The sequence below is a fragment of the Trichoderma reesei genome (genome assembly GCF_000167675.1).
Source record: "Trichoderma reesei QM6a unplaced genomic scaffold TRIREscaffold_14, whole genome shotgun sequence".
NCBI classification, from domain to species: domain Eukaryota; kingdom Fungi; phylum Ascomycota; class Sordariomycetes; order Hypocreales; family Hypocreaceae; genus Trichoderma; species Trichoderma reesei.
The window spans coordinates 341757-369699 of record NW_006711161.1 but is presented as its reverse complement, the minus strand read 5'-3'; the positions used below and the strand labels follow the sequence as shown (position 1 = coordinate 369699).

General features: G+C 55.1%; 8 protein-coding genes across 8 annotated transcripts; 5 read left to right on the top strand and 3 right to left on the bottom strand.

Annotated features, from left to right (window-relative positions):
• Nucleotides 1-1104: 1104 nt before the first annotated feature.
• Nucleotides 1105-2053, top strand: TRIREDRAFT_109039 (uncharacterized protein; the record flags this gene model as incomplete). Its single annotated transcript, XM_006966813.1, has 3 exons — nucleotides 1105-1385; nucleotides 1444-1740; nucleotides 1804-2053. The coding sequence occupies 3 exons, from the start codon at nucleotides 1105-1107 to the stop codon at nucleotides 2051-2053; spliced, it is 828 nt and encodes a 275-aa protein (XP_006966875.1).
• Nucleotides 2054-2982: 929 nt separating this feature from the next.
• On the top strand, nucleotides 2983-6994 carry TRIREDRAFT_22741 (uncharacterized protein; the record flags this gene model as incomplete). The annotated part of the gene is made up of 7 exons (XM_006966650.1): nucleotides 2983-3118; nucleotides 3187-3277; nucleotides 3400-3769; nucleotides 3855-4796; nucleotides 5474-5478; nucleotides 6063-6478; nucleotides 6560-6994. The coding sequence occupies exons 1-7, from the start codon at nucleotides 3020-3022 to the stop codon at nucleotides 6992-6994; spliced, it is 2358 nt and encodes a 785-aa protein (XP_006966712.1). The 5' UTR covers nucleotides 2983-3019.
• A 189-nt stretch (nucleotides 6995-7183) lies between these two features.
• Nucleotides 7184-8399, bottom strand: TRIREDRAFT_122692 (uncharacterized protein). The gene has a single exon (XM_006966711.1). It carries the CDS (start codon nucleotides 8151-8153, stop codon nucleotides 7239-7241), a length of 915 nt encoding a protein of 304 aa, XP_006966773.1. The 5' UTR covers nucleotides 8154-8399; the 3' UTR covers nucleotides 7184-7238.
• A 1180-nt stretch (nucleotides 8400-9579) lies between these two features.
• TRIREDRAFT_79535 (uncharacterized protein) lies at nucleotides 9580-11251 on the bottom strand (the record flags this gene model as incomplete). Its single annotated transcript, XM_006966710.1, has 3 exons — nucleotides 9580-9609; nucleotides 9662-9814; nucleotides 9878-11251. The coding sequence occupies 3 exons, from the start codon at nucleotides 11249-11251 to the stop codon at nucleotides 9580-9582; spliced, it is 1557 nt and encodes a 518-aa protein (XP_006966772.1).
• A 6686-nt stretch (nucleotides 11252-17937) lies between these two features.
• On the top strand, nucleotides 17938-19092 carry TRIREDRAFT_22739 (uncharacterized protein; the record flags this gene model as incomplete). Its single annotated transcript, XM_006966649.1, has 1 exon — nucleotides 17938-19092. The coding sequence occupies exon 1, from the start codon at nucleotides 18154-18156 to the stop codon at nucleotides 19090-19092; it is 939 nt and encodes a 312-aa protein (XP_006966711.1). The 5' UTR covers nucleotides 17938-18153.
• Nucleotides 19093-19799: 707 nt separating this feature from the next.
• Nucleotides 19800-23456, top strand: TRIREDRAFT_122689 (uncharacterized protein; the record flags this gene model as incomplete). The annotated part of the gene is made up of 2 exons (XM_006966812.1): nucleotides 19800-19808; nucleotides 19970-23456. The coding sequence occupies 2 exons, from the start codon at nucleotides 19800-19802 to the stop codon at nucleotides 23321-23323; spliced, it is 3363 nt and encodes a 1120-aa protein (XP_006966874.1). The 3' UTR covers nucleotides 23324-23456.
• Nucleotides 23457-23923: 467 nt separating this feature from the next.
• Nucleotides 23924-25577, top strand: TRIREDRAFT_109031 (uncharacterized protein; the record flags this gene model as incomplete). Its single annotated transcript, XM_006966811.1, has 5 exons — nucleotides 23924-24003; nucleotides 24342-24405; nucleotides 24749-24856; nucleotides 24994-25329; nucleotides 25479-25577. 5 exons carry the CDS (start codon nucleotides 23924-23926, stop codon nucleotides 25575-25577), a joined length of 687 nt encoding a protein of 228 aa, XP_006966873.1.
• Nucleotides 25578-26135: 558 nt separating this feature from the next.
• Nucleotides 26136-26726, bottom strand: TRIREDRAFT_109030 (uncharacterized protein; the record flags this gene model as incomplete). Its single annotated transcript, XM_006966709.1, has 3 exons — nucleotides 26136-26213; nucleotides 26290-26320; nucleotides 26677-26726. 3 exons carry the CDS (start codon nucleotides 26724-26726, stop codon nucleotides 26136-26138), a joined length of 159 nt encoding a protein of 52 aa, XP_006966771.1.
• Between the last annotated feature and the right edge of the window lie 1217 nt (nucleotides 26727-27943).

Below are 27943 nucleotides of genomic sequence, written 5' to 3'. Positions count from 1 at the left end.
GTGGTGTCACCCAACATCCATGGGAACCGACATGTGCGGATGGATGCCGAGCCGAGCGCCGCCTGCTCGACAGACTGCTGCAAGAAACGTGCTCGGCATCACCAGCGGCCAGGGATCGGGGCGCATAAACCAGGGACGGCGAGCTCTGCTCTGCTGCAGAGCAGGAACAGGTCCCCGGCCCTCTCATTTCGATCTTGTGCCCTGATTGCCGGAATGAAAAGAACGCTCGAGTCAACCGCTGTCCCCTTTCACCCATCACGGCCGCCCTCATTGGCCCGCCGCCGCCAATCGTGCCATGCATCTGCGATCGTGGGCGCTTAAAACAACTGGAGAGGCGCCGCTGCCATTGGCCGGGCCTGTTGCCCGTCACCCGGCAGCCGCCCAATCAGGGCCTGTGCAGCCCGTCACAGGCTCAAGCGCCCGCACCCTGCAGAGCCAACTTCCCCACTTCTTCCCAGGCGAGCAGCGCTGAGTGTGCCGTCGTCCAACAGTGGCTTCAGGTGGCCGGCCGCTGAGATGGAGGGGACCACACAAGAAGCAGCAGCAGCAGCAGCAGCCAAGAGGCGCCCGGTTCCCTCTCACGGGCCCTTTAAACGGCCTGCGTCCCCCCCTTCCGCGAGCGACGAAAGGCATTTGGGGGTTTTCGATCTGATCCGCGATTTGATTTGATAAGAGACGTTTGCGACGCTTCTCGACTGCAGCAGCTGTGCGTTGTTCCGCAGTGGCTTTGACGACTTGAATCTTGGCAAGACAGCGAGAAAAGACAGCCTGGAGCTGAAGCACGACAGGGCGTCATTTTCTCGGCCGCATCTCGACGACGACAACAACTCACAGGGAGGAAAAGCCTCTTGGGCGCGGACGCAGCGGGCGGATCGATCGATCGGTGTCGGGAGTGCGTCTGCAGACATGAGCCTGTGAGCCTGCCGCGAATCTGAGCTCCCTGCATACATGCAACCAAAGGCTGGAGGATATCCGATCTCGGGCAGACCATCCATCATCGCCGAGCGACTCTAGGTAGTCGACCAACAAGAGCTAGGAAAGCCTCGTCAGAACGACACCAAAGAGCCCTACCTAGGCTACCAGCAGAACAGCAAGACGACCAAAATGGGCATCCTGGGCACTCGCTCCCGGCCGTGGACGTACCACGTCCTGCATCGCAAATGGCCCAGAATCCCGCGGCTGGCCATCCGCTGGCTGATGCTGGTCGAGTTCATCGGCCTCGTGCCCATCCTCACCATCTTCGGCCTCTCCCAGCCGGACCTCTATCGAACCGCCATGTGGAAAATTGGCTGGGACCACCGCCTCAACTCCAACCCCGATGTCATCCTCTTTGCCTATGCCAACCATGTGCCGCAGCCAAAACTGCCTCTCATCTGGTCAAGAACGTCAGTTACCACTACCAACAACGGGAAAACAAAATTCCTGTGCTGACTGGCTCAACAGATTCACCGATTACAATGTCGCCATCTCCGTCATATCGCTCTTCTTCCTCCTCACCAAGCTCATCGCCGTCATCATGCGGATTTGGTATCCCGTTCTGTCCACCCTCGCCAGCATCGCCCTGGTTGCGCTGTATGCCGTGAGCGTCTACGGCCAGGTCGGCCCCGACCACAGCGACCCGAGGTATCCGGCACCAGCGGCGTGGTACTTTCGATACGGCTGCGACATGGCCAAGCCGTATGGGCAGTTTACCAATTGCAAGATTGCGCAGGCCTCGCTCTTCATCACGTTGTACATGCTGTAAGTCACCGGACGTCCACCAGGATCGATGTTGCAAATCCCATGCTGACTTGTCACTCTCAGTACCGCTTACCTGTTCATGCTCGGCTTTTCTCTTTATGCCATGTGGCCCAATCCGCTCAACAACTTGGACACCGACGAGGACGAGGACGACGAGGCGTCGAGTGTCAAGGACGGCAAGAGCGTGGAGATGAGCGGCCTCAAGACGACCTGGGCATCGGGGACCATGCCCTACACGCCCCGAACACAGGCCTTTCACACGCTCGACCGGAAGCTTCCGCTAAGACAGCACGAGACGATGCTCTACTCCTGAAAGAGCCAGACATGTCTTTTTATTCTTCTTTACTTTCGTTTATACAATTTTGGGTCTAACTCTGACCGTTGATGCATGGGCGGCTTGGATTCTATATTTGAGGGGGAAAACTGGCGCAAGGCGTTCCATGCTGACATGCATGCAATATGGCGGTTAATGATGCAAAGGCCCTGGCGGCCGTGATGAGGCAGACTTACAGAGAGTGCCCGAAACCCCGTCTTTTTTCTTTTTTCTTATCTCCTTTGTCGTGTACATGTAACACAATATCTTATATATACCCACATATGATGACAAAATTCACATCCGAATTGACTCCTGAATAATGAAACCTGTCCCGAGTCGGGAGTAGAATGTGTAGAGAGAGGTATCAATTACTGTAAGTAGGTACTAGCCTAGGTAATCAAATGGCCCCCAAGCCGAGACGAGGCCGACCCAGATTCTCCCGTTCCGGCCCAGTGTCCGGAATCGCTCCCCCCCTCCCCTCCCTCAGACCGGCCCGGCCTCTCTGTGTGATAACGGATACATAATGGATATTCCAACACTCCAGCAAACTCCAGCCAAACCGGCCCCAGCCCTGTTTTGGAGATCGCGGCAAATGGCCCCCGCAAACCTCTCCCACGTCTGTGCTGCTTGAATCATGGACGTCACCGATTTGCGCATCGCCGTGTCACCCTTTTTTCTCTTTTGGGGGGAGCTCACACGCCTTCTTCCTTTCCCCGCCTCCAACCGCACCTTCAAACGTTCTCGATCCCGGGCCGGTCTCTTGAGAGCTGGCAGCGCTTGAACTTCCTCCGCATTTTGCATTTCCAATCACAAAGCATTCTGTCGCCCCCAGTTGCACAGGCTGCCGGTTCCAGTTTGTCTGAGATTCGTGAAGCCCGTATATTAGCTTGACTCGTCCTCTTCTTGTCCGTCTCCTTCTCCCCTCTTTTTTTTTTTCCCTCCCTTTCTTCTTCTCTGTCCTCCATGGCTTTGTTGCATAAGATTGCTTCTCCCTCGGCTCTTCGCTTCGCTCCCGGTATATCGTCACTCCTCGTCAGAAAAGCTTCCACCATGGCCCCCAAGGTGAGCCCGCGCACCTTGTCTATTGCACCAACTACAACAACAGTCAGAACACTAATGAAGACGTACAGCTCAGAGATCCGTCACTGCTGAAGCAGAACGTCTGCTACGTCAATGGCGAGTGGGTATCCGCCAAGTCGGGCAAGACGTTCAGGGTTCACGGTAAGCCGCCACCACCCGTCATCATACAATCTATATCCCAAGTTCCCCTCGCCGTGTGTTCTCTTCCCAACAGCAAAGCGAAAGATTGGCTGACCTTTCGCCCCGTCCTCCCCTATTGCCAGACCCTGCCACCGGCGAAGTGATTGGAACGGCCCCCGAATTCACCCCCGCCGACACCGAGTCCGCCATCGCCGCCGCCGCCGACGCCTTCAAGTCCTTCCGCACGCTGACCGGCCGCGAGCGCTCCAAGCTGCTGCGCAAGTGGTACGACCTGACGGTGGAGAACGCCGAGGACATTGCCCAGCTCATCACCTGGGAGAACGGAAAGCCGCTCGCGGATGCCAGGGGCGAGGCCACGTACGCCGCGAACTTCTTTGAGTGGTTCAGCGAGGAGGCGCCGCGCACATATGGCGATGTCATCCCTGCCACCGTGCCCGGAAACAGAGTGTGGACTCTCAAGGAGCCCGTTGGCGTCTGCGGCATGATTACTCCGTACGTTGCAAACCTCCCAACTCGATTCCAATGGATACCATACCACAGGCGGCATATACAGGTATGCTAACATTGCTCAATACAGATGGAACTTCCCCGCCGCCATGATCACGCGAAAGATTGGCCCGGCTTTGGCCGCTGGCTGCACCGTCGTCTGCAAGGCTCCCGGAGAGACGCCCTTCACGGCCCTGGCGCTGGCTGAGCTGGCTCACCGCGCGGGTATCCCCAAGGGCGTCGTCAACATCGTGACGACACTGGACAACACCATTGCCCTTGGCGAGCAGCTGACGACGCATCCCACCATCAAGAAGGTCTCCTTCACCGGCTCCACGACCGTCGGCAAGCTGTTGATGAAGCAGTCATCCGACACGCTCAAGAAGTTGTCCCTCGAGCTAGGCGGAAACTCTCCCTTCATCGTCTTTGACGACGCAGACATCGACGCCGCCGTGACGGGCGCCATCATGTCCAAGTTCCGCTCCTCGGGACAGACGTGCGTGTGCGCCAACCGAATCTACGTCCAGGAGGGCGTCTACGATGCCTTTGTGAACAAGTTTGTCGAAAAGGTCAAGGCCTTCAAGGTCGGCAACGGCTTCGCCGAGGGCACCACCCACGGCCCCCTGATCCACGACCGCGCCGTCTCCAAGGTCGACGCCCACGTCCAGGACGCCGTCAAGAAGGGCGCTAAGCTCCTCGTCGGCGGCCAGAGACTGCCCGACGTTGGCTCCAACTTCTTCCAGCTCACCGTCCTGCGCGACATGACGGCGGACATGCAGCTCGCCTCCGAGGAGACGTTTGGCCCCGTGGCCGGCCTCTTCCCCTTCAAGACGGAGGCCGAGGTCGTTGCGCTGGCCAACAACTCCGAGGTCGGCCTCGCCGGCTACTTCTACTCCCGCGACCTGGAGCGCGTACACCGCGTTGCCGAGGCCCTGGAGGTGGGCATGATTGGCGTCAACACGGGCATCATCTCTGACCCGGCGGCGCCTTTCGGAGGTGTCAAGGAGAGCGGCTTCGGCAGGGAGGGATCAAAGTATGGCATTGCAGAGTACCAGATCACCAAGATGATTACGTACGGCGGCATGGGCAAGCCTCTGCAGAGCTAAGTGTGGGGATGTTGTAAGAGTAGAATAGCCTTGTTTCTTTTTTTTTTTTCCCCTTTTTTGACATCATGATACGATGAAATAATGAGAGTGTACATAGAAAGATGTGGACTCGACTGAGAATCGAGTGTTGTACGATAGGTACGAATGTCATTGCTGCCTTACCGATATCAGTACAATTCCGCTTAGTAGCGATTCCATTCTACGGGATAACATCAAGGCTGCCCGAGATTGAATCTATATCCATTACAACCCCAAAATTGTCTACCCAGAGTCAGTGCCGTACACCTGAACAGCAGTTATATCAGCATCTCAAAACCCTCGATCTCGTTGTTGCTGCAGGTATCCAAGTTCATAGTCCTCTTTAGTGTAGAAGCTCCACAATACCAGTCACTCGACGCAACGACTATGTGGCGCAGTGGCTAGCGCAGTCGCCTTACATCCCATAACGCGAAAGGTCGCAGGTTCGAACCCTGCCATGGTCATTTGCTTTTGCTCCAGCAATATTACATCTCTTTTTGTGCACTCCCACTCCTCTTGAACATCAATGATCCTCGTGCGAGCTTTGTGGTTGAAGAGGACAGCTTCCGGGCGCTATGAAATTCAGACAAGGTGTTGACTTTTTTTTTTTTTTTTTTTTTTCCTTTTGCTCGAGACATGTCCGAGCGGGGTTGGAGAGATGTTTCACCAGCTTGTTTGGCACGTAAAAGTACCTTTACCATCACGGAGCATCATGTATTACCGTATCCTCGAGCTGCAATATTTGGCTTCTCACCAATTCGCTCTCCTGGCTCAGCTCTGAGTAGCGATATCAAAATGTCTGTAATACGATTATATATATATATATATTTAACTGGTACTTCTTATTGATTGATCAATTGGACACTTTAGAAGGAGGCATTCGTCCTCATACTAGAATTGTCGTGCTAACAACTGCACCACCATCGTTACCTTATCTTATCGGCTCTCCAGGTACAGGTACGTCACCCCACCTCGCATCGAAGCTTCTGCAAGCTCTTTACAGATCATACAAGCATCAACCACCAAGTCACGATCGCCAGTCCACCAACAAACCACCCATCACCATGGCATTTTCTCGCTCCAGCAGTCTCGTCAACTATGGAATGCGCCTTGTTGCGCAGGCCGAAGGGTAAGGAAAAATCTATCTACAGTACCCAATCCCTCTAAACCTACAGAATACCTTATACTAACAATATCCATGGGGCATCACAGACGGCACCTCTTCAGCCTCTCCTCTCCCAAACCCGCCTCATTGACGGCCCTCACCCATAATTCAAACACCCGCTCTACTCCATCATCCGCCCGCCCCTTCAACACCTCAGCAGCCCTCCTCAAGAAGCGCAAAATTGCCCCCGCGAGCAACAGCCCCTCCCCCTCCTCCTCCTCCTCCTCCTCCCCCAAGGCCGACAAGAGCAACAACAACAACAACAACAACGACAAGAGCAGCAGCCAACAGCCCAACCCCGAAGACCCCCTCGACTTCTCCGCCCTCCTCGCCGCCTACGCCACCATAGACGCCCACTTCAAGTCCCAGCTCCAAGCCGTCCTCCACGGCGGCCGCTTCAACCCGGACGTCCTCGGCGCGCTGCCCGTGGCCATCAAGTCCCACGATCACCACGACCACCACGACCACCACAAGCACCAGCACGACCACGGCCACGATCATCAGCAGCAGCATGCCAAGACGACCTTTCCCCTGCGCGAGCTCGCCCAGATCGTGCCCCGCTCCGGCCGCATCATCTCCCTGCTCGTCAACGAGCGCGAGTACATCAAGCCCATCATGTCCGCCGTGCAGGCCAGCAAGGACTTTAACCAGCAGCCCCAGCGCTCCGAGGACAACGAGCTGGAGCTGCTGCTAAAGGTCGAGATGGAGCGCAAGGAGGACCTCGTCCGCCGCGTCAAGGAGGCGTGCCAGGGCTGGAGGGAGCGCGTGCGGCAGGCGCGCACAAAGCATGAGAAGGCGCTCAAGGACTGGAAGAAGAACGGCGTCGTGCTGCCGGACGTGGTCAGGAAGGCGGACAAGGAGCTGCAAAAGGTGCAGGACAAGAAGATGAAGGAGATTGATGGCGAGGAGGCGCAGGTCATTAAGCAGCTTGATCGGAGGTAGATGGGCGAGTGTTTAGTTACTCTTTAAATGGCGGTAGTAGTACTACTGGGTTTCAGGCGCCATTGTATGTTCACTTTGTATATAATGTTTCTTTGCTTGACTTTTTTTTCTTGCATTATCATGCATGACCTTTTCCATAGCAAAACAATCCACATCTCTCTGTATAACATCCTCTCTTATTCTTTACTCGTACAAGATAAGATTTCCCTTCTAAACCCTTGGTCCTCTTATTCGTAATTTTTCTTCAAGAAGCCTTCGCCTGGCTCTTCACACCTCCCTTACCACCACCACCACCACCAACCGCCAACAGCGACACCAGCTTCTTCTCAAACTTCTCCACGTCCCTCTGCGTGTACGTCCCGGCCCTCAAGTGCCACGCCCTCGCGATCCCCACCGGATCCGTCGCAAACTTGGGCGTCTCGTGCTTCCCCTGCACCGCACTCTCCACGACCGCCTTGCGCACAGCCTCCTCCGCGTCCTGGAGGATCGGCTCCCGCGGAATCTCCTCCTCGGCCTTGCCCTCGGCGAGCAGCTTCTCCCGCCGCTGCTCCTGGAGGTACTGCTCCGCGGCCGCGCGGGCCTTGCCGTCGGCGAAGAAGCGCGCCCCGCCGTTGTCCTCCACGTCGGCGGCGTAGCTCTTGGCCTGCAGGTTCTGCGGCACGCCGACGGCGTCGCCCCTCGCGCCCAGCACCGCCAGGTCCTCCAGCACGGCCGCCACGCGGCTCTCCCGCGTCGACGACGGCGCCGCCGGCACAAACGCCGCCAGGTCCTCCTTGTTCAGCGACGGCTTGTACTCGGTCCTCGTGCCGAACCGCGCCGCGTCGTCAAACTGCTGCTCCTGCGGATCCATCCTCTCAAACGGATCCTGCCGCTTGCCCCGAGGCCCGGCACCGCCAGCCTTGTTGTTGTTGTTGTTGTCCTCCCCGCCGTCGGCCCTCTTCTTGTTCGCCGTCGCCCTGCCCCTTCCGCCGCCACCAGCCCTCCCCCCTCTGCCGCCGCCTCCCCGGCCCGCGGCGCCCTGCGCATAACCTCCCCGTCCTCCTCTCGCGGCGGCGCCCGCGAACCGGTTCCCGCTCGGCGACGCGGCGCGATGAGCGCCAGAAGCATTCGGCCCCGTGCCTCGTCCTCGCCCTCGCAGCCCGCCCCGCCCCCTCAGCATCCCTCCTCTGGGCAGACTCCGCACGTCAATGACCCTGGGCTGCGCCGGCGCCGCCGCACCAGCATTCGATGTAGAAGTAGTATTGCGTGCCTCCTGGGCGCCGCTGCCGCTCCGGTCCTTCACCAGGGCATTGATCTCGCTGGCCGCCGCCCGCGTCCGCTGTCGAGCCGTAGGCCTGGCATTTCCGCTGCTGCTGCTGCTGCTGCTGCCGCTGCCGTTGTTGGTCGGAGGCGCCTCGTCGCTGAGCTGCGATTGCGTCGTGGAGAACTGGCGGAAGTAGCCTCTCAGGGCTTGTCCGGCCTGTGCCAGCTCTGGCCTCGCCCGGTATATCGAGCGGAGTGACTGAGAGCTCATGGCTGGTTGTGTGTCGTTGTGGTGAATCGGGTCGGACTCTGTATTGTGGTGGAAAAGTGGGATGATGTGAAGAACCCAAATTTCTGTCAAGTGATGACTAAGCGCTCAAGGACGCCTCAAAGCAGCCGTCTCTATTGCGGCAAGGAGCAGCAGCACAATTAATAACTGGGAGAGCTTTATCAGTATCATGATTCAATCGGCATCATTCAAAACAACTTTATTACTACAGCTCTGATTGGTTAAGGGAAAAACATCAAGATATCATGATACTCATACGTCGAGGGTCGAGTCGGATCCCGAGCACCATGCCAGGTCGTGTCACGCAAGCATCGTCACACACACTGAATCTTTTATCCTTCTCATTTCCCTTGATTTTGTCGCTTTCTTGCTTGAGGATATTTCCATAAACCTTCTATTCCAAGTTGGCATAGGCGGGAGGCACATCGTCCAACGCCGTGATCGATGCCGCAAAAGCTTCCACCGCGAGCCCATCATGTATGCGGCCCAAGTCAATGCTTCCCCAGTCTCGTGGATCAACGTAGGCCTCCAGGCCTCCCTCGCTGACAAGACTCGTACATCAACCCATTCATTATCCCACGTCCGTGCGCCGACTTATGTTGATAGTCAAGACAAGAGAAGCAAGAATAGAAAAGGAAAAGATAACTGATGATATGTGGAATTCCGCCCAGCCCAAAGAGAATGAGGCCCATAACAAAGGCGCAGTGCCAAGATACCGTTCCAGGTCTTGGCTCAGACAATGACGTCTTGCTGCTCTGGTGAAGCCAGTCAAACCGACTGCCCGACACGGTTGTTACCCCGTGGCTTGCGGCAGCCACATCTGCTGTGTTGTCTCGCCATCCTTGATCACATGGGCACGTAGCCCCTCTCGAGATAGGGTATAAGGATGGATGGCGCCGTCTGCTGGCAATCCCGAGACTTTCTCTTTTCCCAACTTGTTTTTTTCCGCCATGGGAAAAGGAAACAGAGACACGAAGAAGAGGAGACGCAGAGAGGGGAGAGTAAAGAAAAAGGAGAAATGGCCCACGGACGCAGCCCCTCAAACCCCGTGCGGTTAGACACTCTGTGGCATAACACTCGCAGGCTGCCCGATCGTTAGCTAACATGTCGACTTGACGGTTCAGAAGCTCACTTACAGGACTGTTTAGCATCTGCTGGCGCTTGCTGCGGCCCTTCTTGATGTGGCTCTTCAGAGCGCTCGAATCGAGTGGCTTCAGGAGCTCAAAGCTGCAGAGCAGCTCGGACGATACCGACATGACCGCGCCCCAATTATCGAATTCACCACAATACTACCAACCGTCAGTCAGAATCGACAACTGCAGCAGGGGTCAGAACGCATGCTGGAGACTTACGTTTGGCGCACTGAAAACGGTCACCAGAACCCGGTCGTTAAAGAATTCGTAGCCGTCTTCCACCACCATGTGGGCGCGGCAGACCAGGTCAAAGTCGTGCTGGGCAAGGAAATCGGTGATGACCCGTTTTCCAAAGCAGTAGCTCACGCCTCGCTCATTGGCCTCCCAGTCTTGCTCCATGTCGGCCGGATCCGCCCAGAGAAGATCGTTGAGCAGCCCATAGTCGGGGACGTCTGTAGGGCGGGCAATGTTGCGAATGTCGTCCATGTGGCTCAGGGCGGGCGACAGGCCTCCGTGGACGCAGAAAATCTTGCCGGCAACGATGGCGGCGATGGGAAGCGTGTTGAAGCAGTCGATGAATGTCTTCCAGATCTTGATGTTGCACCGTCGCTTGCATTCATCATAAAAGCCATAGACTCGAGTCACGTTGGCGCACTCGTGGTTGCCTCGCAGCAGGAAAAAGTTTTCGGGGAACTTGAGCTTGTAGCAGAGCAGCAGCAGGATTGTCTCGAGAGACTGCTTGCCCCTGTCGACGTAGTCTCCGAGGAAGAGGTAGTTGGACGTGGGAGGGAAGCCGCACATCTCAAACATGCGGATGAGGTCGGTGTACTGGCCATGAACGTCCCCGACAATCTTGACGGGGGCGTCGAGCTCCAGCAGGGCGGGCTGGGCCAGGAACACCTCTCGCACACGCGCACAGATGGCCATGATCTCCGCATTCTTAAGGCATACGCTCTTTGTGACCTTGCCGGCGTATCCAGCGTCGAGGAGGCGCTTGATGTAGTCATCAAGGTCCATCTCTTTGATCTCGTCCATGCCCATGGTGTCATTCTTGGGCTTCTTTGGCGGCTTCTTCACGGGGGCATCTTCGCGCTTTACCAGGATGGACTGGCCCGGGGGCAGCAGATGCGTGTTGAGGCTGGCGTTGGCCGACGGTGGCTGATCGGAAACGTGGTCAACCTCGCCCGAGGCTTGCGCGGCGCTTACGTCGTGGGTGCCGCTCTTGACCGATTCGGAGACGGGCGACGGCGGGGGGATCTGGTCGTCTAGAGAGGGCGACTCCGCCGTCAGGTCAACCGAGTTCCCCCTCAGCGGGATCGTATCGCTGCTGCGGCCGGAACGCGAGATGCTGGAGCGGCCACTCTTGCCTGACCGCACCGAGGCGGCATCGCCCGTGTCGCCGTTGGCCACGATGGAGTTCCTCGGGCTGTCAGTCTTGCCGCTCCCCGGGATTTTAGACCGCAACCCGCGAAAAGACCGAGTCGAGTCTTTAGTGTCCGACTTGCTGAAGGAAGGGTACGACTGGAGAGCGTCTCCGGAGCCGGCGCCGTTCTTGGAAGAGGAGCCGCCCTCCTTGGAAGTTTGGTTGCCCATTGTGGGTTGGGAGCGGAGCGAGAGTGTGAGGTGAAGCAGAGAGAGCCCGCGATGCGAGGGGCTGTCGGCTGTGCTTGTCAGACAGCCAAGGAAAAGGAAAAAAATTCGGCAGAAGGGAGAGGGAAGAGAGTCGCGAGACAGGGAAAGCTCGGGTCTGTGTGCCTTGCTGGCAGACCCGGTCGTCAGGTCGTCGTCAGAGGGTTTGTTATCGTCTCGACAGCTCGCGCGTCCCCGTAGCGAATGACGGTCGTGTGGTCGTAGGGGAGGCAGGAAGGTGTTGCAAGTTATGATTAGCGGCAATCCCAGCCCGTCTTAGGGAGGATGGAATCGTCGACCGAGGTCGGTAAAGAAGGAGGACCGCTGGCTCCTTGGAGCGTCCGTTTTGGTTGTCTTAGGCGAGCGCCTAGGAAGACAGGCCAGCTTGAGGGAGCTTACCGGAGCTCTGCGGATGACGTCGTGGTCGTAGCTCGTGACTCTGGGTCGAGACCGGCAGCTCTGGAAACTGCGCTCGGGCTCAGGAACCGCCAAAAGTCAGGCCGGGGGGGTTGCGAACGGTGGAGATGTGAAGATGGTCTCGGCCGTTCAAGGGGAAGAGACGATGGTGGGAAAAAAAAATCTAGACAGGCGGGAATCAGCGCGGCCGATCCGGAGCAAGCGTGTAGGTGTATGAGGGTGTGTGTGTGTGTGTTTTTTCTTCTAGTACTGCATCCGCGGGACTGCAGCAGAGGCGCATGGGCGGGGTGTGATTCGATAGTAAGAGTCAGAGGGTGCTGGGGATTGGGCAATGGGACGATGGCTAACGGACTGGCTAGCCGGGAGTCTTCTTGGAGATAACAACCCAGCCCAGAACTGAGGCAGCCCGGGAGCACGGCTATGGCGGAACAGACCAACCCAACAGCCCTGCGACAGGTTGAAGCGCGAGCCAGGCAGAAGACGACGACGGCAACGAGGCGGCACGTTTCAACCAGTCGCCCGCCTGTCTCGATGGCTCGCGGACACGGCAGAAATGAAGCGGAAGGTGATGGAATTGACGGGAAAGGGTACCTTGCAGATCCAGCGCCAGCTCGAGACAGGGCCTCAGGTCCTCCAAGACATGGATCGGACGTGCAAAGAGGGGGGAGCCAAGGTCTCGGGACGGCGGCAGAAGATGTCTTGTTTCAAGTGCGTGCGATTTCGCCGTGGCCAAAGTATCGCGGGAGACGGGACGATGGAGGGGAGATGGGAGGATGGAGGGGAGAAAAAAGTGACAAGAGGTAGCAACATACATACGTCAAATGGGTTGGAATGGGCACCTCAGCTCAGCAGCAGGCAGACAGAGCAGATGTACGGACCCGGGTGGCGATGCTCACACGGAGCTCCTATCTCGGCAAAGCTGACGGCGGCGACTGTAAATACGTGCTAACGCCGTCGCGCGCAGACTAGCTGGGCAGAACGAGGGCCGGGTTTATAGTGCCGTGAAGCAGACAGACAATACCCAGTTAGTAGGCCTGTAAAGCTGCTGATTTGTCGTTGTGTGTTTCGTTGGGCAGTTTGGCAGTACTGTACTGTAGTAGTAGGTACTCGTATTGCAGATACCTATAAAATAGATGGATGGATGGATGACTGAATGGATATGTAGACGGATGGAGCAAAGACGATAGTACTGGCTGGTGGTGGGGGGTTTAATGCCTTGTTTCGACGACGATATTATGTAATTCTTTCCCCTTCCGCTCTTCGAGACCTTGACCAGCTTTTGCTTCTGGGAGAAAAAGCAGGATATTCAAGTAATGGAGGATGATAAGAAAAAATTGAGCAGCAGAAAAAGCAAGAAGCAGGAGGGGAATCGACAGGATCAAATGCTACCGTGCGGATCGGGCTCTGACTGGGCCGGTGGGGCGCGATCCGCTGATGGATGGATGGTGGAGGTTTGGCTCTTCGATCCGGGTTTCTTGGCTCGAGCCCGTCTTTGCAGTCGGCAGAGGAACAAAATACCTGAGCTTGGATCGTTGATATTACATATACTTGCGAGAATGGCGATGCTTGAAGGGCAGAGAAAAGGGGAAGGGAAAAGGGAAAGGGAAAAGCCGGAGAGGCTGAAGCGGAACAATCAAGCAAAAACTCAAAGACACGAAAAAAAAAAGCCCGGCTGTGAATAGCCGCGGGGTCGACAGTACCCAAGGATTCTAGATGCGGATGACTTTTCCAGCCCGGGACCTTGTGACACAGCCGCTGGGCAGGGGAGAAACAATTGAAGGGGAAGAAAAGGGAAAGCGGATGGGATTTGACCCACGATTAGGTTTCACATGTCTTCCGAAGTTTTTCTTTGCTTTGGGGGTCGAACGGCAGAAAAGGGTCCAGATGCTGCGTGTGATTCCGGAATGGGGAGAGAGGCGGCGAGGTTTTCGGGTGGGTGGGCTGGGCTGGATGCGGCGAGGCGGAGCCTTTGGCCTGTCGGGCGCAGAAGAGACATCCATTGAACTTGAAGAGCTGCCCAGGTGGGATCAGAACTGGACGGAATGGCAACAAGGTTGGTTGATGCCAGAGATGACGATGCTAATGATACTGTGGAAGTGCTCTGGGATCGATCAGAGCAGCGATGCGAGGTCCAAAGAGGTAAGCTGCTTTCCAAGTATCTGCAGGGCCTCCTGAAACCAAGCTCTTCAAGCCAACAAGCCATGGCACAACGAGGACCTTGGGAAACAAAGAAGCAACACAAACCTGACCACGGCGGCGGCGATATCTTCTTCAATGCTAAGCTATCTACCTACCCAGCACCTCGAGCTCTCAGCTTCCATCCATCCACATGGATCCATTGGATTTGATGTCCTGTCGGGAGCCACCCCGGTCAGCCATTGGGCAGCTTGGGCGCTGACAGCCAGCCCAGGGCCCCCCGGAGCGCGCTGTAGCGTTCGCCCTAGTGACCCTAGAACGGCTCCGGGGCCGCGCGCCCAATCCCAGTCCGGCCTCCCTGCGCTTCATGTTGCGCTTTCGCAGACCGAGCCCAGCCCCCACGAGACCCGGGGTGCCGCTGAGACGCCCAGCATCCAGGCCAAGCTTCAGCGCAACACGTGCCGGTGCCGCAGCGGATCTCTGGCCTCATGTTGATTGAGAAACCGGCGACGCCCTTGTCCAGGAGAGAATAGCTGCATGGTTAACCGCCGACTTGTTGATACGATACACATCACCACCTCAGTCGAGACCCCGATATGCAGCTTCTCTAATTGTGGCGAAGTAAACATGGACATCACCGACTCGCGCTAGGCAGCTTCGCCGGCCCATCCTCTCTCTGCCTGGAATGTGCGGCTCAGAGTGACACCACTTGGCCGTGCACGACATGCGGCTCAATGTTCGGCGCCAGGAACACGAAACACCAACCTCCGTTCTCTTTGTTTCTCGAGCACCAAATGACTCAGCGACAGAACACAAAAGAGTCGCGTACGGAGCACAAACTCACATGGAACTTTGAAATTTTCCGTTCATCACACAAGGGTACTACGGCCATGGTGCTCCTCATTGAAGTAAGACAGCAAAGACCTCTTCAACCTTGATGGGGTCACTCACCTCCTCTCGACAACACTCCTCATTGGCAGGCCATCGTTCCGGCTCGTCCAACCGCCGAGTCTCCGTGGTCTGCCGCATCCTTCGGAGGACACTCGTGCCGTGACTGAGCTTCCGTTTCTGCCCGTTTGGCATTGAGTAACCCTCGTGACTCGATGTGAATGGGAGAAAACAGCCCCCAAGAAAGAATGTCGAGCAGCATCAGGTGTCGCTCTTTTCGCCCGTCCATCGTTTGCTCTGATTCAGACTCGCCTGTCGAAGAAATTTGATAGATACTGGCCGGCTGATGGTGCCAAGCCAGGACGTACTTGTTCTCTCCAATCGGCTGCTGTTTCGTCGTTCGCTGTGATTGAAGTGCTAAATCCATCACGGGTCCCAGACGTCGACCAGCTGCAGTACTCAAGCAGGTGTCATGCTGACTGCGTCTCTACCGTACTACCAAAGCCTCGAGTGGATGGAGATTGGAAGAGATTTGGCGACTTGTTATCAGGAAAGGGCAATATGCAAGCGAACAGCCGCTGCCAAAGCCGTTGTCGCCCGGTGACAGAACTGGTTGTCTTCGAGATCGGTTCTAGACTGCACTAGGAACCCACTGCATCGTCTGCTGTTCGTCCCAACTATGAGAAGAGTGCTTTGCGTTGCAAACGCGGCAAGGGGCTGAGTATATCGTATAACCTGGCGGGTGTGGTGATGGCCAAGTTTCGGACTGCAGAGGCAGAGAGGCGTTAGCCACTCACTCATCAGGCCGAAAGAGGCCGCAATGCAGTAGAGGCCGATGTCCACATCAGTAAGACCAGCGTTTGGCCCACGGTACATGAGCATGCGACCATCAGGCCAAAATCTGGGAGAGATGGAGAAAGACGAAATGCAACAGCAATAGAAGGCGAGATTATGAGGAATGGAGAGGGAGAGAACGGGGAAGCTGCAACTCAGTAGCTCCGACTGATATCACTTGAAAGCAACTCGCAAGGAAAGCCTTATCGATAGGTACCATTACCTACCTACCTCATACCTACCTGAGGTATTCTCGCTCCAAGTCTCTTCTTCCCCAGCACTCGCATCCATTCTTAGTCGATGCGCTTGTTGCTTGCTTGTGCGCCTGCTTATCAAATGGCCACCCCAAATAAGCTATCCATGCCAGTGGGCTGAGGCATTGCGCGTTTCTGCTTGGCACAAGCGCACAAGCACACGAAGATGGCGATGTGCTAAATATAGAACGGATGGCTTTCCCATTCGCCGCCTCCCACAGCCTGTCACTAGCGCCCCGCCTAGCAGTAGCCAGAGTTCTTGGGCAGTGCACGCGATGGATTTTGTGTGAGGTGCATCCGATACCTCCTCACCCTATATGGAGAGCCATTGAGACAGAGAATGACAGACTGTGCGGCTGATGAGGCTGTTTGCACAAGTTCTCGATGCTGAGATAAAAAATAAGATTGCCAGCAAGACATCTTTGGGCTGCCCCCTTTTTGCTCTACAGTACATGCTCTATGTAGTGTTACATACATACTTATCTACCTACGCACATACATTGTGAACTACTAGGTAGTACAACCTAACATGGCGGGATAGAGTCGTGCACTGCTCTTCTCGGAAGCGATTTCCGCGCACAGTCAGAATGCCTGGTAGCTCGTGCTCGTCAAGCTCGGGGGTTTCTGATCAGCGCCAGGAACCACCCAAACCGTCACCCGCTGTCGTCAGCAGCTCCAGTCATCAACCAACCGAAACAAGGCGGCACGATTCAGGGTTCAATACTGTACTGCGGCTACTGTACGATACTGTACGATAGGTATGTATACATACATGTAGGCAAATACATGTAAGGTAGGTAGGTATGTTATTTGGTGCTACTATTATCCATATTTTGCGCAAGATTAAGTTGATGAAGATCCAACAGCCAGACACTCCTGTTATCATTACAGCGCTGGAGCGGAACGGATTGACGCCTCGTCTAGTTCGCAAAGCCGCACGGCTGAACTCCAGCCACCCGCATTGCCGCGTGTTATCGTCGAGCTATGACGCGGGGCTGGGGCTTCAAAGCCTCGCAATGTTTCTGATGCTAGCGGGGTACGGAGAACGATGTACAGTATCATCGTGTAGAAGCACAAGTCTGTGTACCTGACATTACGGAGTGATTCGTTGGTCGGCTTGATCAGGAAGAGATCCTAATACTATTACCAGGCCAGGCAGGGTAGCAACAGTAATACTGTATTACTATCATGTCCACACTTTGGAGGCCGCGGCCGCTCTCAACCACCTGTAGATGTTGAGAGTTCCAGGAACTTCTTGTTCTGGAGCCCTGCTCTATCTGGTCCGTCTGAGCCAAAATAGCACGGAAAGCTGTCGTTCCTATCTGCGCGCATCAGATGCTTGACCGGCAATTCATCATGGGCAACTACATGTACCTATTCGTGGCACGACCAGGGAAACCCAGCAATCGCTCCAGCCTCATCAGCACTTACTACTCCCGTACCCGTAGATAGTAGCACCAACACCAACCACAACACCGGCACCAACACCAGCACCAACGACACCAGCCTTCCCAACGGCCCCGGGCAGCAAATATAGCTGCTGCTCTATTTCTGGCGCTGAGCTGGGGCAGATTAGTCACGATGCCTGCTTGCTGCGCTGTGCCTGAATCGACCAGCAGCTAGCTACTCGTACTCTTACTCCAAGCTGTAAGCACCAAAATGCGACCAGAAGCAGAAAAAGTGCATGGTTGTTGCGATAATACTTGTCAGTACCTGTACCTCCCAACGACACCTCAAGTCAGCACCAGCTTGGATCGTCCCCAGGGACAGCGCTGAATCTCGCACTGCCCACTGAGCGGGATCCACCCCACCCCCTCGCCCACAGGCACTCCAGGGCTGTTTTGCCCACTGGGCAGGGCTCTGGCACACCCAGTGACGGAACTGCGCCACCCACCCGCCGCAGCGTGCAGCCCACTAACGACCACTAACAGGCAACGGAAGTCCACAGCAAAAGTCCACATCACAGTCAGCACGCAGCGACTTTTGGCACCAGACGCTGGAGGGCAGCCCGCCTCCCAGCTTTTTAAAACCACCTGGTGCCCAACTCTCCCGCCTTTTCTTGTTTGTTCGTTTGATTCCCATCATCTCATCCAGTCTTGGTTTATCTCGTGTCTTTGTCACCGGCTTTCTTGTGTGTGTGTGAGCGCGTGTCAGCCTGACCTTCGTTTTGCTCAACAGGTCGACTCCAGACCTCGACCACAGCCCCTCTCGTTCTACACCAGAGACGCACAACCACCCCTCTCTCTGCCTGACCGAGCCGTTGTCGATAAACAAAACACAAAAAAGAAAGAAAAAACAAAAGAAGAAGAGGAACAGGAACAGGAATACAGGACAGCAATGGGTGCCGGTCGGTTCTTCTGCGTGGCCCTGCCACTGCTCCTCACCATTGGCTCCATCGGCACGCTGCTCTACGCCGTCCTCGCCGGCGTCGCCCACGAGAACCTCAAGCTCATCCAGGTCGACCTGAGCGACCTGAGCGTCAGCCCAGTGAGCTTCAAGTCGCTCGTCTCGCGGGCCGAGTTCAACATCAAGGAGATCCAGACGGACAACATCACCGCCGAGGCCCTCGGCCTGCACAAGTACTACGACTTGACGCTCTGGGGATCCTGCTCCTCCGACGACAAGAAGAAGTGGGAGTGCTCCAAGAGCCAGTTCGACTGGGCCTCGAAGCAGATCAACGCCAGCGACATCACCGAGGGCGGCACCACCATCCAGCTGCCCAAGGATGTCAAGGACGCCCTCAAGGCCTTCCAGAAGCTCATCAAGTGGTCCGAGGTGGCCTTCATCGTCGCCCTCATCGGCCTCGGCCTGGAGCTGCTCATCGGCATCTTCTCCAACTTCTCCCGCGCCGTCTCGTGCCTGACGTGGTTCGAGTCCGTCGTCACCACCATCCTCGTCATCATCGCTTGCTCCCTGTCCACCGCCACCGTCGCCATCATCGCCGGCGTCGTCCAGGGCTCCAAGTCTCTCTACGGCGCCAAGGTCCACCTCGACGGCCGCTTCCTCGCCGTCATCTGGATCGGCGCCGCCTTCTGCATCGGCGCCAGCCTCTTCTGGATCTTCACCATCTGCTGCTGCGCGCCCGAGAAGCGCCAGAAGAGCCACAAGCACTCCTCCATCAGCGACGGCGAGAAGCTGCTGCCCGGCGGCGGATTCGGAGCCCGTGGCTATGCACCTCTGGGCGAGAACACCGGCTACACCTCTTCTGCCCCCCGCTTCGCCGCCGGCTCCGGCCGCTCTGACCTTGCTTACGAGCCCTACTCTCACCGAGCTTAGACGATTGGCTACCCCGACCTTGGTCATTTACCAGAGTCAGCGAGGAAGTGGCCTTTTGCGGCTCAACCTCGAAACATTCCCCAAAATCATGTGAATACACGGGCGACCTGAAGGCAGTACTTGGTATCTATCTGACGGCATGTGTGTTTTCTGCTTTCTACATTCTTTTGCATGGCGTTTGGTTACATCTACCTTATGAAGATGGGATGGATATTGGCGGGGGGTGGCACAGTTTGTATCGGGTGGTTGGCAGTTGGAATACCCAAAGATGGTGGGAACAATCTGTACCTGGACATAGAGTATTGCGGATACCTCTTTTATGAATGAACGATAAGAAAATATTCAAAACATCTCCTTTAAAAGCTCAACCTTTCGATAGGTATCTGTAACATCTGATACGTTGTGCCGGTGGCTTGAACTCCCAACAGCTCTGGCTCACATGTGCTGGCGGTGAGGTAGCCATCCACGCAGTCTTCTATGGAGCGGTACTTTGATGGCGCATGCACAAATTTTTTTCTGGGCACCACAATTTCAACCGCACCGCAACACCGCCGCCATTTTGTAGTGAATACCTTACAAGTATCCGCTCCAGTCAGCTCTAATCCCGAATGCTTGTTAAGCAGATATGTTTGACTGAGCCCTTGGCTCTCTAAGTAACCGTCCACCAAGACTCTCTCCCCCTCCAAGTTGTGAGAGAGAACATCACCATGGTTCATGTGAGTTGTTCATACCTACCTAAAGACAGCATTTTATAGCTGCCCCTCCTTCGACTCATGCCACTTCAAGCACACGTTTCAATCGTCACGCATCAACTCATCCATCAAGATTATCATCATTCATCTAGGCAAGCACTATAGCTAATCAACACCATACCTAGACAACAAACCAACTCAGTCTCACAAGGGACCTCTCCCACGTCCCCATCACAGCCCTCGCCCTATCCCGCTCACCCTCCGGCCAGCTCCTCGTCTTCGCCGGCGAAGACTCCGACCTCGTTGTCTACGAAGCCAAGACGGGGCTGCTAAAGGGACGTCTGCTTTCTCGGACGAGCGTCTTCGTGGACCAGCCCATTCACGGGATCCATGTGCGGCACGGACGGGTCCTGGTCTGGGGTCACTGCCATGTGGCTATCCTGTCTGTCGAGCGTCTTACCAAGCAGCAGGGGCATGATGGCGTCGTGGACGGCGATGGGAACGACAGTGTGATTGCCAAGGCTACGGCTCCCGATTGGATCTTTCACGGCGCTTTTTCAGAAACTGATGATTCCGTGGGAGCCCTCGCCACGGCTCACAACGAAGTCATACCCCTGAGATTCTCATCCGACACGGCAGAAATCCACCTCGGCGCCGCCATTGCGCCTTCAAGACCCATGCTCTACTCTGCACATCTCACATGGATAGCAGACGACACCGTCCTAGTCGCCGGCGGAACAGTCTTTGGCCACGTCGTTGTGTGGAAATGCCGTCTCGCAGAGCAGCAGCAGCAGCAGCAGCAAACATCCACAGAAACGCTCTTCAACTTTGAGGGCCACGAGGGATCAATCTTTGGCGTGGACATGTCCACTGTCACGCTCTCCGACGGGAGCTCAGCCCGCATACTTGCCAGCTGCAGCGACGACAGGACGATTCGCATATGGGACATTACTGAGCGAGGCGGGGACAAACCGTCTCGTTCGGATGCCCCTAAGGCACCGCAAGTCATCGACACAGGCTTCGGTGGCAGTGACTTCAATGATGCCCACGACGATACCCAGAGCCGCAGCCGACAAAATGCCCCTATAGCTGCTGCCATGGGCCACGCCTCACGGATATGGGGCGTAAAGTTTGGCCCGTCATACGGAGAGGATGCCCTGTCGGTGTACTCCTTTGGCGAAGATGCGACGATGCAGAGATGGCATCTGAGGTTGAGCCACGCAACAGCGGCTCAGGAGGCTGATTGCAGCAGCTCGAGACTTCTGACAGGGAAGCTGTCTCACAGCAAGACATTCTCTCTGCATAGCGGCAAGCATCTCTGGTCGAGAGCCGTGCTGCTCGAAGACAAGGCCGCGTTTGTCGCTACCGGTGGCGCCGATAGTCAGATCTGCCTCATTGACGAGTCCAGTCTAGTACTCAGTCAGACTTCAGATAGTCTTGGTCAATTACTGACATTGGATACCGTCGACATTCTCAAAGGTCTAGACCATCCGGGGTCCTCAAACACGGCTGCAAAAGAGATCATCAGCCGCTACGACTTCCTCTCGTATGATCACATTCTCGTCTCAACCAGCCAAGGCAGGCTACTCCTTGGCCATCTGAAAGAGCCTCACGTTGATCCAGAATGGGAGCAGATTGAGGTCCCCCACGACCTGCGAGACGATGTCAAGCTTTGCTATGTCGTCAAGGCAATTGCCCCCACAGCAGCTCTGCTGGGCACAACGAGTGGGAACATCTACCACTTTCATCTCCCCACCCAGAGTATAACACACATCGCCTCTGTGCCGGGCAAGATCATCGAAGTGAACCGTCTATCAAGTAGGGATGGAGTGGTCGAGGTATTGATCTACCTCCATGGAAGGGCAGAGTCTCACTACTTTGCAATCAATGTCTCAACGGGACATGTCCACACCCAGGGGCAGACCAAAGGGCTCGACCCCAGGTTTGTCCCTACAGCAGCTGGAAAATTGAATGACCTGCTCGTCATCGGGTCTCGGCATGGCTTCCTATCCGTCCTAGATCGACAAGAGGATGGAATGTACCACTCGATCCTAGACATCGCGACACGAAGCCGTGATACCATCACGGCCATTCTCCCACTCCCTCCCAAACCAGGCTCGACACATGCCTCACGTTATATCCTCGTCACAAGTCGAGACGGAAAGTACAGGATATACGAGCTGGATCGGCAATCAGATTTCATGTTCCTTCACTTGCGGCACGAAACCTCGCCGCCCTTTGGACCTATGATCGCCGGCGCATGGTTTACCCAGGACACTGTGCCTGAACTCGTTCTATATGGCTTCAGGAGTAAAGACTTTGTCATTTGGAACGAGACACGCCGAGAAGAACTGGCAACCATTGAGTGCGGCGGTGCCCACCGAACGTTCCAGCTGACATTTAGCGAAACAATACCTGGACGGTATCGTTTCGCCTTCACCAAGACCTCCAAGCTCTCCATCTCCTCATCAGATCGTTTGGCGCATGAGTGGGTCAAGGCTGGGATCCACGGCAGGGAGATTCGAAGCTTGAGTTCCAATGGTCGTTATATCGCGACTGGTGCCGAGGATACCACCATTCGCATCTGGGAGTATCTGCAAATTGCAGACGGCGCCCAAGCGGAGCTGCGGTGCGTCGCAGCTATGAAAGCGCACATCACGGGGCTCCAAAAGGTTGTTTGGCTGGGCGACGACTATCTTTTTAGCAGCGCTGGCAACGAGGAATTCTTCGTATGGAAAGTGCAGAGCCTGGAGTCGGATTACACGGGGTTGGCAGTCATGTGTGAGGGCGTCTTCACAGACAAAAGCGAGGATGCAGATCTCCGCATCATGGATTTTGACGTCTGCCAGTCTGATGATGGAAGCAGCATGATAGTGTCCATGGGCTTCTCAAACTCGGTGCTCAAGACATATCGCTATACAAGCGACGGCGGCCGATTTGAACTCCTTGCCAAGGGTAGATACACAGGTGCATGCATCACCCAAACGCGCCATCTCAGCATGCGCGATCAACTCCCACAACTGCTCACAGCATCCACGGATGGCCACCTTGCCTTATGGCGGACCGAGCCACAGGAAGGGGCCATGCGCGAGTACGTCCTGGAGCAGGCGGTGCCGTTGCACCAGAACAGCATCAAGAGCCTAGATTTGATCGATTCAGGAGAAGGTTATCAGGTCTTCACTGGTGGCGACGACAACAGCGTAGCTGTAACATGGCTCGGTGGGACCTCGGGCAGCACAGGCAGTGCAAGCTGGGCGTTTTCGAGGCGAAACATTGTGCGCAGAGCCCACGCCGCAGCCATCGCAGGCGTCCTACTGATCCGTCGGCGAACGGGAGTCGTCGGAATAAGCGTAAGCAACGATCAGCGAGTGAAGCTTTGGAGCATCCCCAGCGGCGAGGATGGAAACGTCGAGCTGATCAGGGGGGATTGCATCGGTGTGGCGGACGCGGGAGACATCGCAGCAGTCGGCGACTTCGACGGTGGCATGGCGACTATAGTAATCGCAGGCGTAGGGCTTGAGGCCTGGAGCCTGAAGTAATAAGCTGTTCCTGGTTATAAGAAAGCAAATGTCAGGATATCATCATGGCTTGCAAGAAATGCCTTTATCGCGTAATAGGTAACACGGGCACTCCGTGCGAAGTACATACATATCACAACACGGCTTCTCGATGCTGGGCTGGGACTCGTACAGTAGATAGTAGTAACCCGTACGAGTAATACTCCTTGATCCCCCGGCCATTCAGTCAGACAGTAAGGAGCCAGAGAAGCCCAACGACTGACAGGCCTCGGCCGAATGCTTCCGGGTCACTCCTTGGCTAACGCCGTTGTGAGAGGGGAATGGCAGTGCCGTGCTGAACAGTTGGATGGCGTATGTGGGCTTTCTATGGAGCTTCTGCGAAGACGGAGACCAGGGCCCTTGCTTAGGAGCTGTGACAGCAACGGCTGTGTCGTCATAATCAGGGTTCAGCCTGGGCCAAGAGGAAGCACCAGGTATGTCCGGCGGGGGTAAGAGGCCGTTCAGCAGTCGTTGAGAGATCCATTGCTGGTTCAAAGGCGAAAAGGCGGTTGATGGAGGGGAGTGAGACCAATTTCTCCGAGGACGTGCTGACGCGACAAAACACGAGGCAGCTGAAACGACATGTCTCTCAGCAAGCGAAAGAGGGAGGCCTTTTCCTTGCTTCTGAAGAATGGAGGGGAAGACATGAAAAGTGGTGAGGTGTATGTATTCAATGTTGGCAGTCTTGCTTTCAGCTGCTGGCGATGAGGAGAGAGAACGTGAGAGAAGAACAGGAAGGGCTAGAAATTTCCCTCCAGAGGTCCACTATCACGGTTTGTCGACACAATGCGGCAGCCACGATAGAGACACCGCCCACCGCCTTGACACCTGCCTCATTCACGCGGCAGAATTTTTGGGCAATAGGTACCTAGTACTTGCCTTGACAATGACAGAGATCGAAGGCATTCAATTCAAATATCCTCGTCATGAATTTCGACATTCCATATTACATGCAGAAGCACAAATGATCCCTATAATGTCTCTCATCACCGCCATCTAGCACGATTCGTCAAGCGAGGTGCAGAGAAACAGCTTGCGCGACAGGGGTACAGGGACGGGCACGAGTAAGTATTGAACGTACATGCCTACCTTGCCTTGCCTGCGCAGTCAGGGCAGCAAAGCCGGGCAAGGGTCCCTTTTCTCACGCCGGCCGCAAGAATCATCTCGTATTCAGAAGCCCACGATAGCGCCTTCTTGGCAGATCTAGCAAGCAATTGCTGCTATTGTGACGCAAAGTTTTGACGGGAAGTGGATTCGCGATAGTTGAAGGTACGAAGCACCAATATGACGCCCGCCCTCCTCCCGCGGATGCACAAAAGCGCCATGTTTGTCCTGCTCAACGGCATCTCTGTCCCGCTTCGACACTTCATTGCGTTACCAACTTGTGTATAACTGTCTTCTTGGTAGCACCTCCCTGCTCCGTCTGTACCTCTGGATGCTCGGCACGGAGTTCTTGTATCACCAAGGAGAAGCCAACGGCTGTTTGATACCTACCGAGGACAGACAAGCACTACGGTAAACATCACATGGATAGAGAGTTACCAGAGAGACTGAGATGCTAATATTGCAGGGTACAGGTAGCGAATTGATGGATCCCGCCCGATAACGCTGCAAATTCTTCTACGCGGACATACCTATACTACATAATACAGGGCCCTCCAGAAGCGGATATCCATTTAAGAGGGACTCTCGCAGATCGTTCAGGAACAAGGTGTGGCGTCCAGGGCCCAAGTTTCCTCCCACCGCCTCCCAACGCAGACGACCCTTTCCGTTGCACGCGGTCTGACTGGAAACCCTATTTGACTTTCTTCGACTTTTGGGCGACCGAGGAATCGGATCGGCTCCATTCTGCCTCTTCTCCGAATCCTTCACCTCAGTCTCCATCTTCCAAGACGTCTCACCCACGGAGACTCGGTGACGATTTCTCCTCCAGCGTCGAACTTGAAGCATATATCTCCAAGCCATCCCTTTACGATCTCCATCATGAGGTCGGTACTTGTATGGGCAGGCTTCGCCATAACGCAGGCCTTGCTTGCTGCTTCAGCACCTGTTGGTCCTTCTGGGCCGTGTCCAGACGTGAGAACTTGACGCCAAAGGTTTCGTCAAATGATCGGTTACTGACTATTTTCTTTCACAGGCAATGGTGGATGCCATCCTCCGAGGTGACATGGACCCATCGATCTGTTGCTCCTACGGGCAATGCAAAGGCGACGTTGTCGTCTCTGTCGGATACTGAGACGCATGATATTACTTCTGGGAAGCACCAGGCGTCGTTCGCAAACACGTCGTTTCAATAATTACTCAACATGACGGCCAACACTTTGAGGCCATTCAAGGGAACCATGGCGATATGAAGAGCAGAGCATATCTTTGGACTGGCGTTTTGGGAAGAATGCGGCACCGGCGTACATATGGAAAATGACAGGAGTCGGATGGTCGAGCGTGGTGATTTATAGTGCTTTAAGCCCTCACCAAGTCAATACGGGTAGAGCTGGCCGAATTTAATACAGAAAACTACTGACCCAGTCATAAACGTCTCGCGTTCAAAGTGTGTGTCTGGCAAGTGAGAGCTCCGTGGCCCAAGTGGTTAAAGGAGTTACCACCAGATCGTGGATGTCGTCTCTTTACGCGGGAAAGGAGCTTGCAAGGGACGAAAACGGCAAATAGACACGAGTTCGTCGGCCATGTCTAATTACGCGTGATTCGAGCAATGCGGGGGAAACGGGAGGAAATGCAAGCTGGCATGACAAAGGAGTTCATGCAAACCGGCAAGCAAGCCAAGATAATAATCGATTTAGCGCATGTAAAGTGCCGGCAGGAGAATGACGTCCTCTTGCCGGGCATCTCTGGGCATCTCGATAAGGGGTAGCAACTGGATCGTTGTCAGGGTGTGGAATCTGGGCGTGGATGCTAATGTGCTTGGACATGACGCTTGTGATGGGTCTTACAGATACATGAATCGTGTCTGAAATGAGGACTCTGTTTAGCTTGAAGTTTCAGTAGTAGCAGATCAGAAAAATATTTTCTTTAGCTACTACGGAGGGCATCATCATAGAGAAGAAAGTCGGGCTTAAGAGCTCAGATACGACACTCGGCTCCCATTGATTACAGACGCCAGTGCCTGAGGACTAGTAATTGCCTTCATGATCATGGAAGCAGAACAGCGATCAATGATTATGTCTAGATATATGTTCCACACTCTATCAACGGTAAATTGGGGGTCTATTCCAGAGATAGAACAAAAGCTGCACACATCGTACGGGCTCTCTATAAGACCACTAGGGGGAACAAGACAAAAGGGGGAAAGAAAGGGGTGGTTGAAGGGAGGAACTTACACTGAATGGGTATCGTCTTGCTTGCTGAGTCTTCGGTCCTCATAATACATTGCGTGCATTTCCTAAGAATCAAATGGCTGCACCTGTTCGCAGATTGCAATGCTCACGCACTGCCGGGTTGTTTGTATGTCTGTTCGCTTCGTAGTAGTCCCTTTCAGCACCAAGCTTACCCTGGTGTTTCATGGCTTTCTAGCAAGTGGCACCAAGCCGGATATACGTAATTATCAATCAAGGTCTTCAACAAGAAGTAGCGTGAATGGTTTAGTGGTAAAATTCTCCGTTGCCATCCGAGCAACGTCGGGGAGCCCTGGGTTCGATTCCCAGTTCACGCATAGAATTTTCTTTTTGCCTTTATCTCTTTTTTATCTCCCTTCTTTTTATCCTCTTATTTGTCTTCTTTTACAACTCGAATTTATGATTACGGGGCATCGAGGATTATTGCTCCCCAAAAACTCAAGTCACTCAGTTTGAAGAACACCTCAACGCTATCGGCAAAGCCCGGCAGTCCAGCTATGAAATTGTAGGAGGTTCGCACCGACAACGGACCACGCCGAAACACCGCGGTGCCGAAAGGGAACCGGCCAAGGAGAATCTAGCAATATCGAGAGCTCATGTGTGCACCTTGGGTTTCAGAATGAATCTCAAGTGACCGTAGCCACATCTGGTAAGCAAGGCTGCATGTGAGCATGTCGTGGTAATCCGTGGAAATGGAACATGCCTAAAATCAAGACCATGAACAAGGATCCACCGAGTATATATCCGTGCCAGTCACAGTTCGAGCTTCGACATGGGGCCTTTTCTGACGTCGAGCCCAGTGTGGGGGAGAGGAGGAGGAGGAGGAGGAGAACACAAGAACAGAGGTGAATGACTGACTGGTGGGAAGAATATGACGCCGGCTACGGAAACTCCAGCTTTAAGCCGAAGGCTTTCAAAAATCTGTAGCGATACTCAACTGATGCCGGGGCAATTTGTTTAGTCGAAGGCTTGGTGTGATCTACCCATGTATGTTGGTGCGTATTAATGAGCCCCGGCAGGATAAATTGCATCTAGTAAATCGGTGTGTTATCCCGATGCACTTGTTTTCAATCCAACTCCAGTCCGTTTCTCACCGGCAGATGCAATGTAATAACTGGGCAACATCTCGTCACAGACAGAGCGGAAAAGGTTGCCTGAATACGTCCAATTCTCTCGGTCCACAAGTGTGTATGGTGGCGGTTTCGACACGCTTGTTCCCCATCGCCGTGATTGGCGCGGGTCAGGATCGGTC

Coding starts and splice junctions, on each gene's coding strand:
- TRIREDRAFT_122692 (XM_006966711.1), bottom strand. CDS start 8,153: ATGCTGAGGGGGCGGGGCGGGCTGCGAGGGCGAGGACGAGGCACGGGG.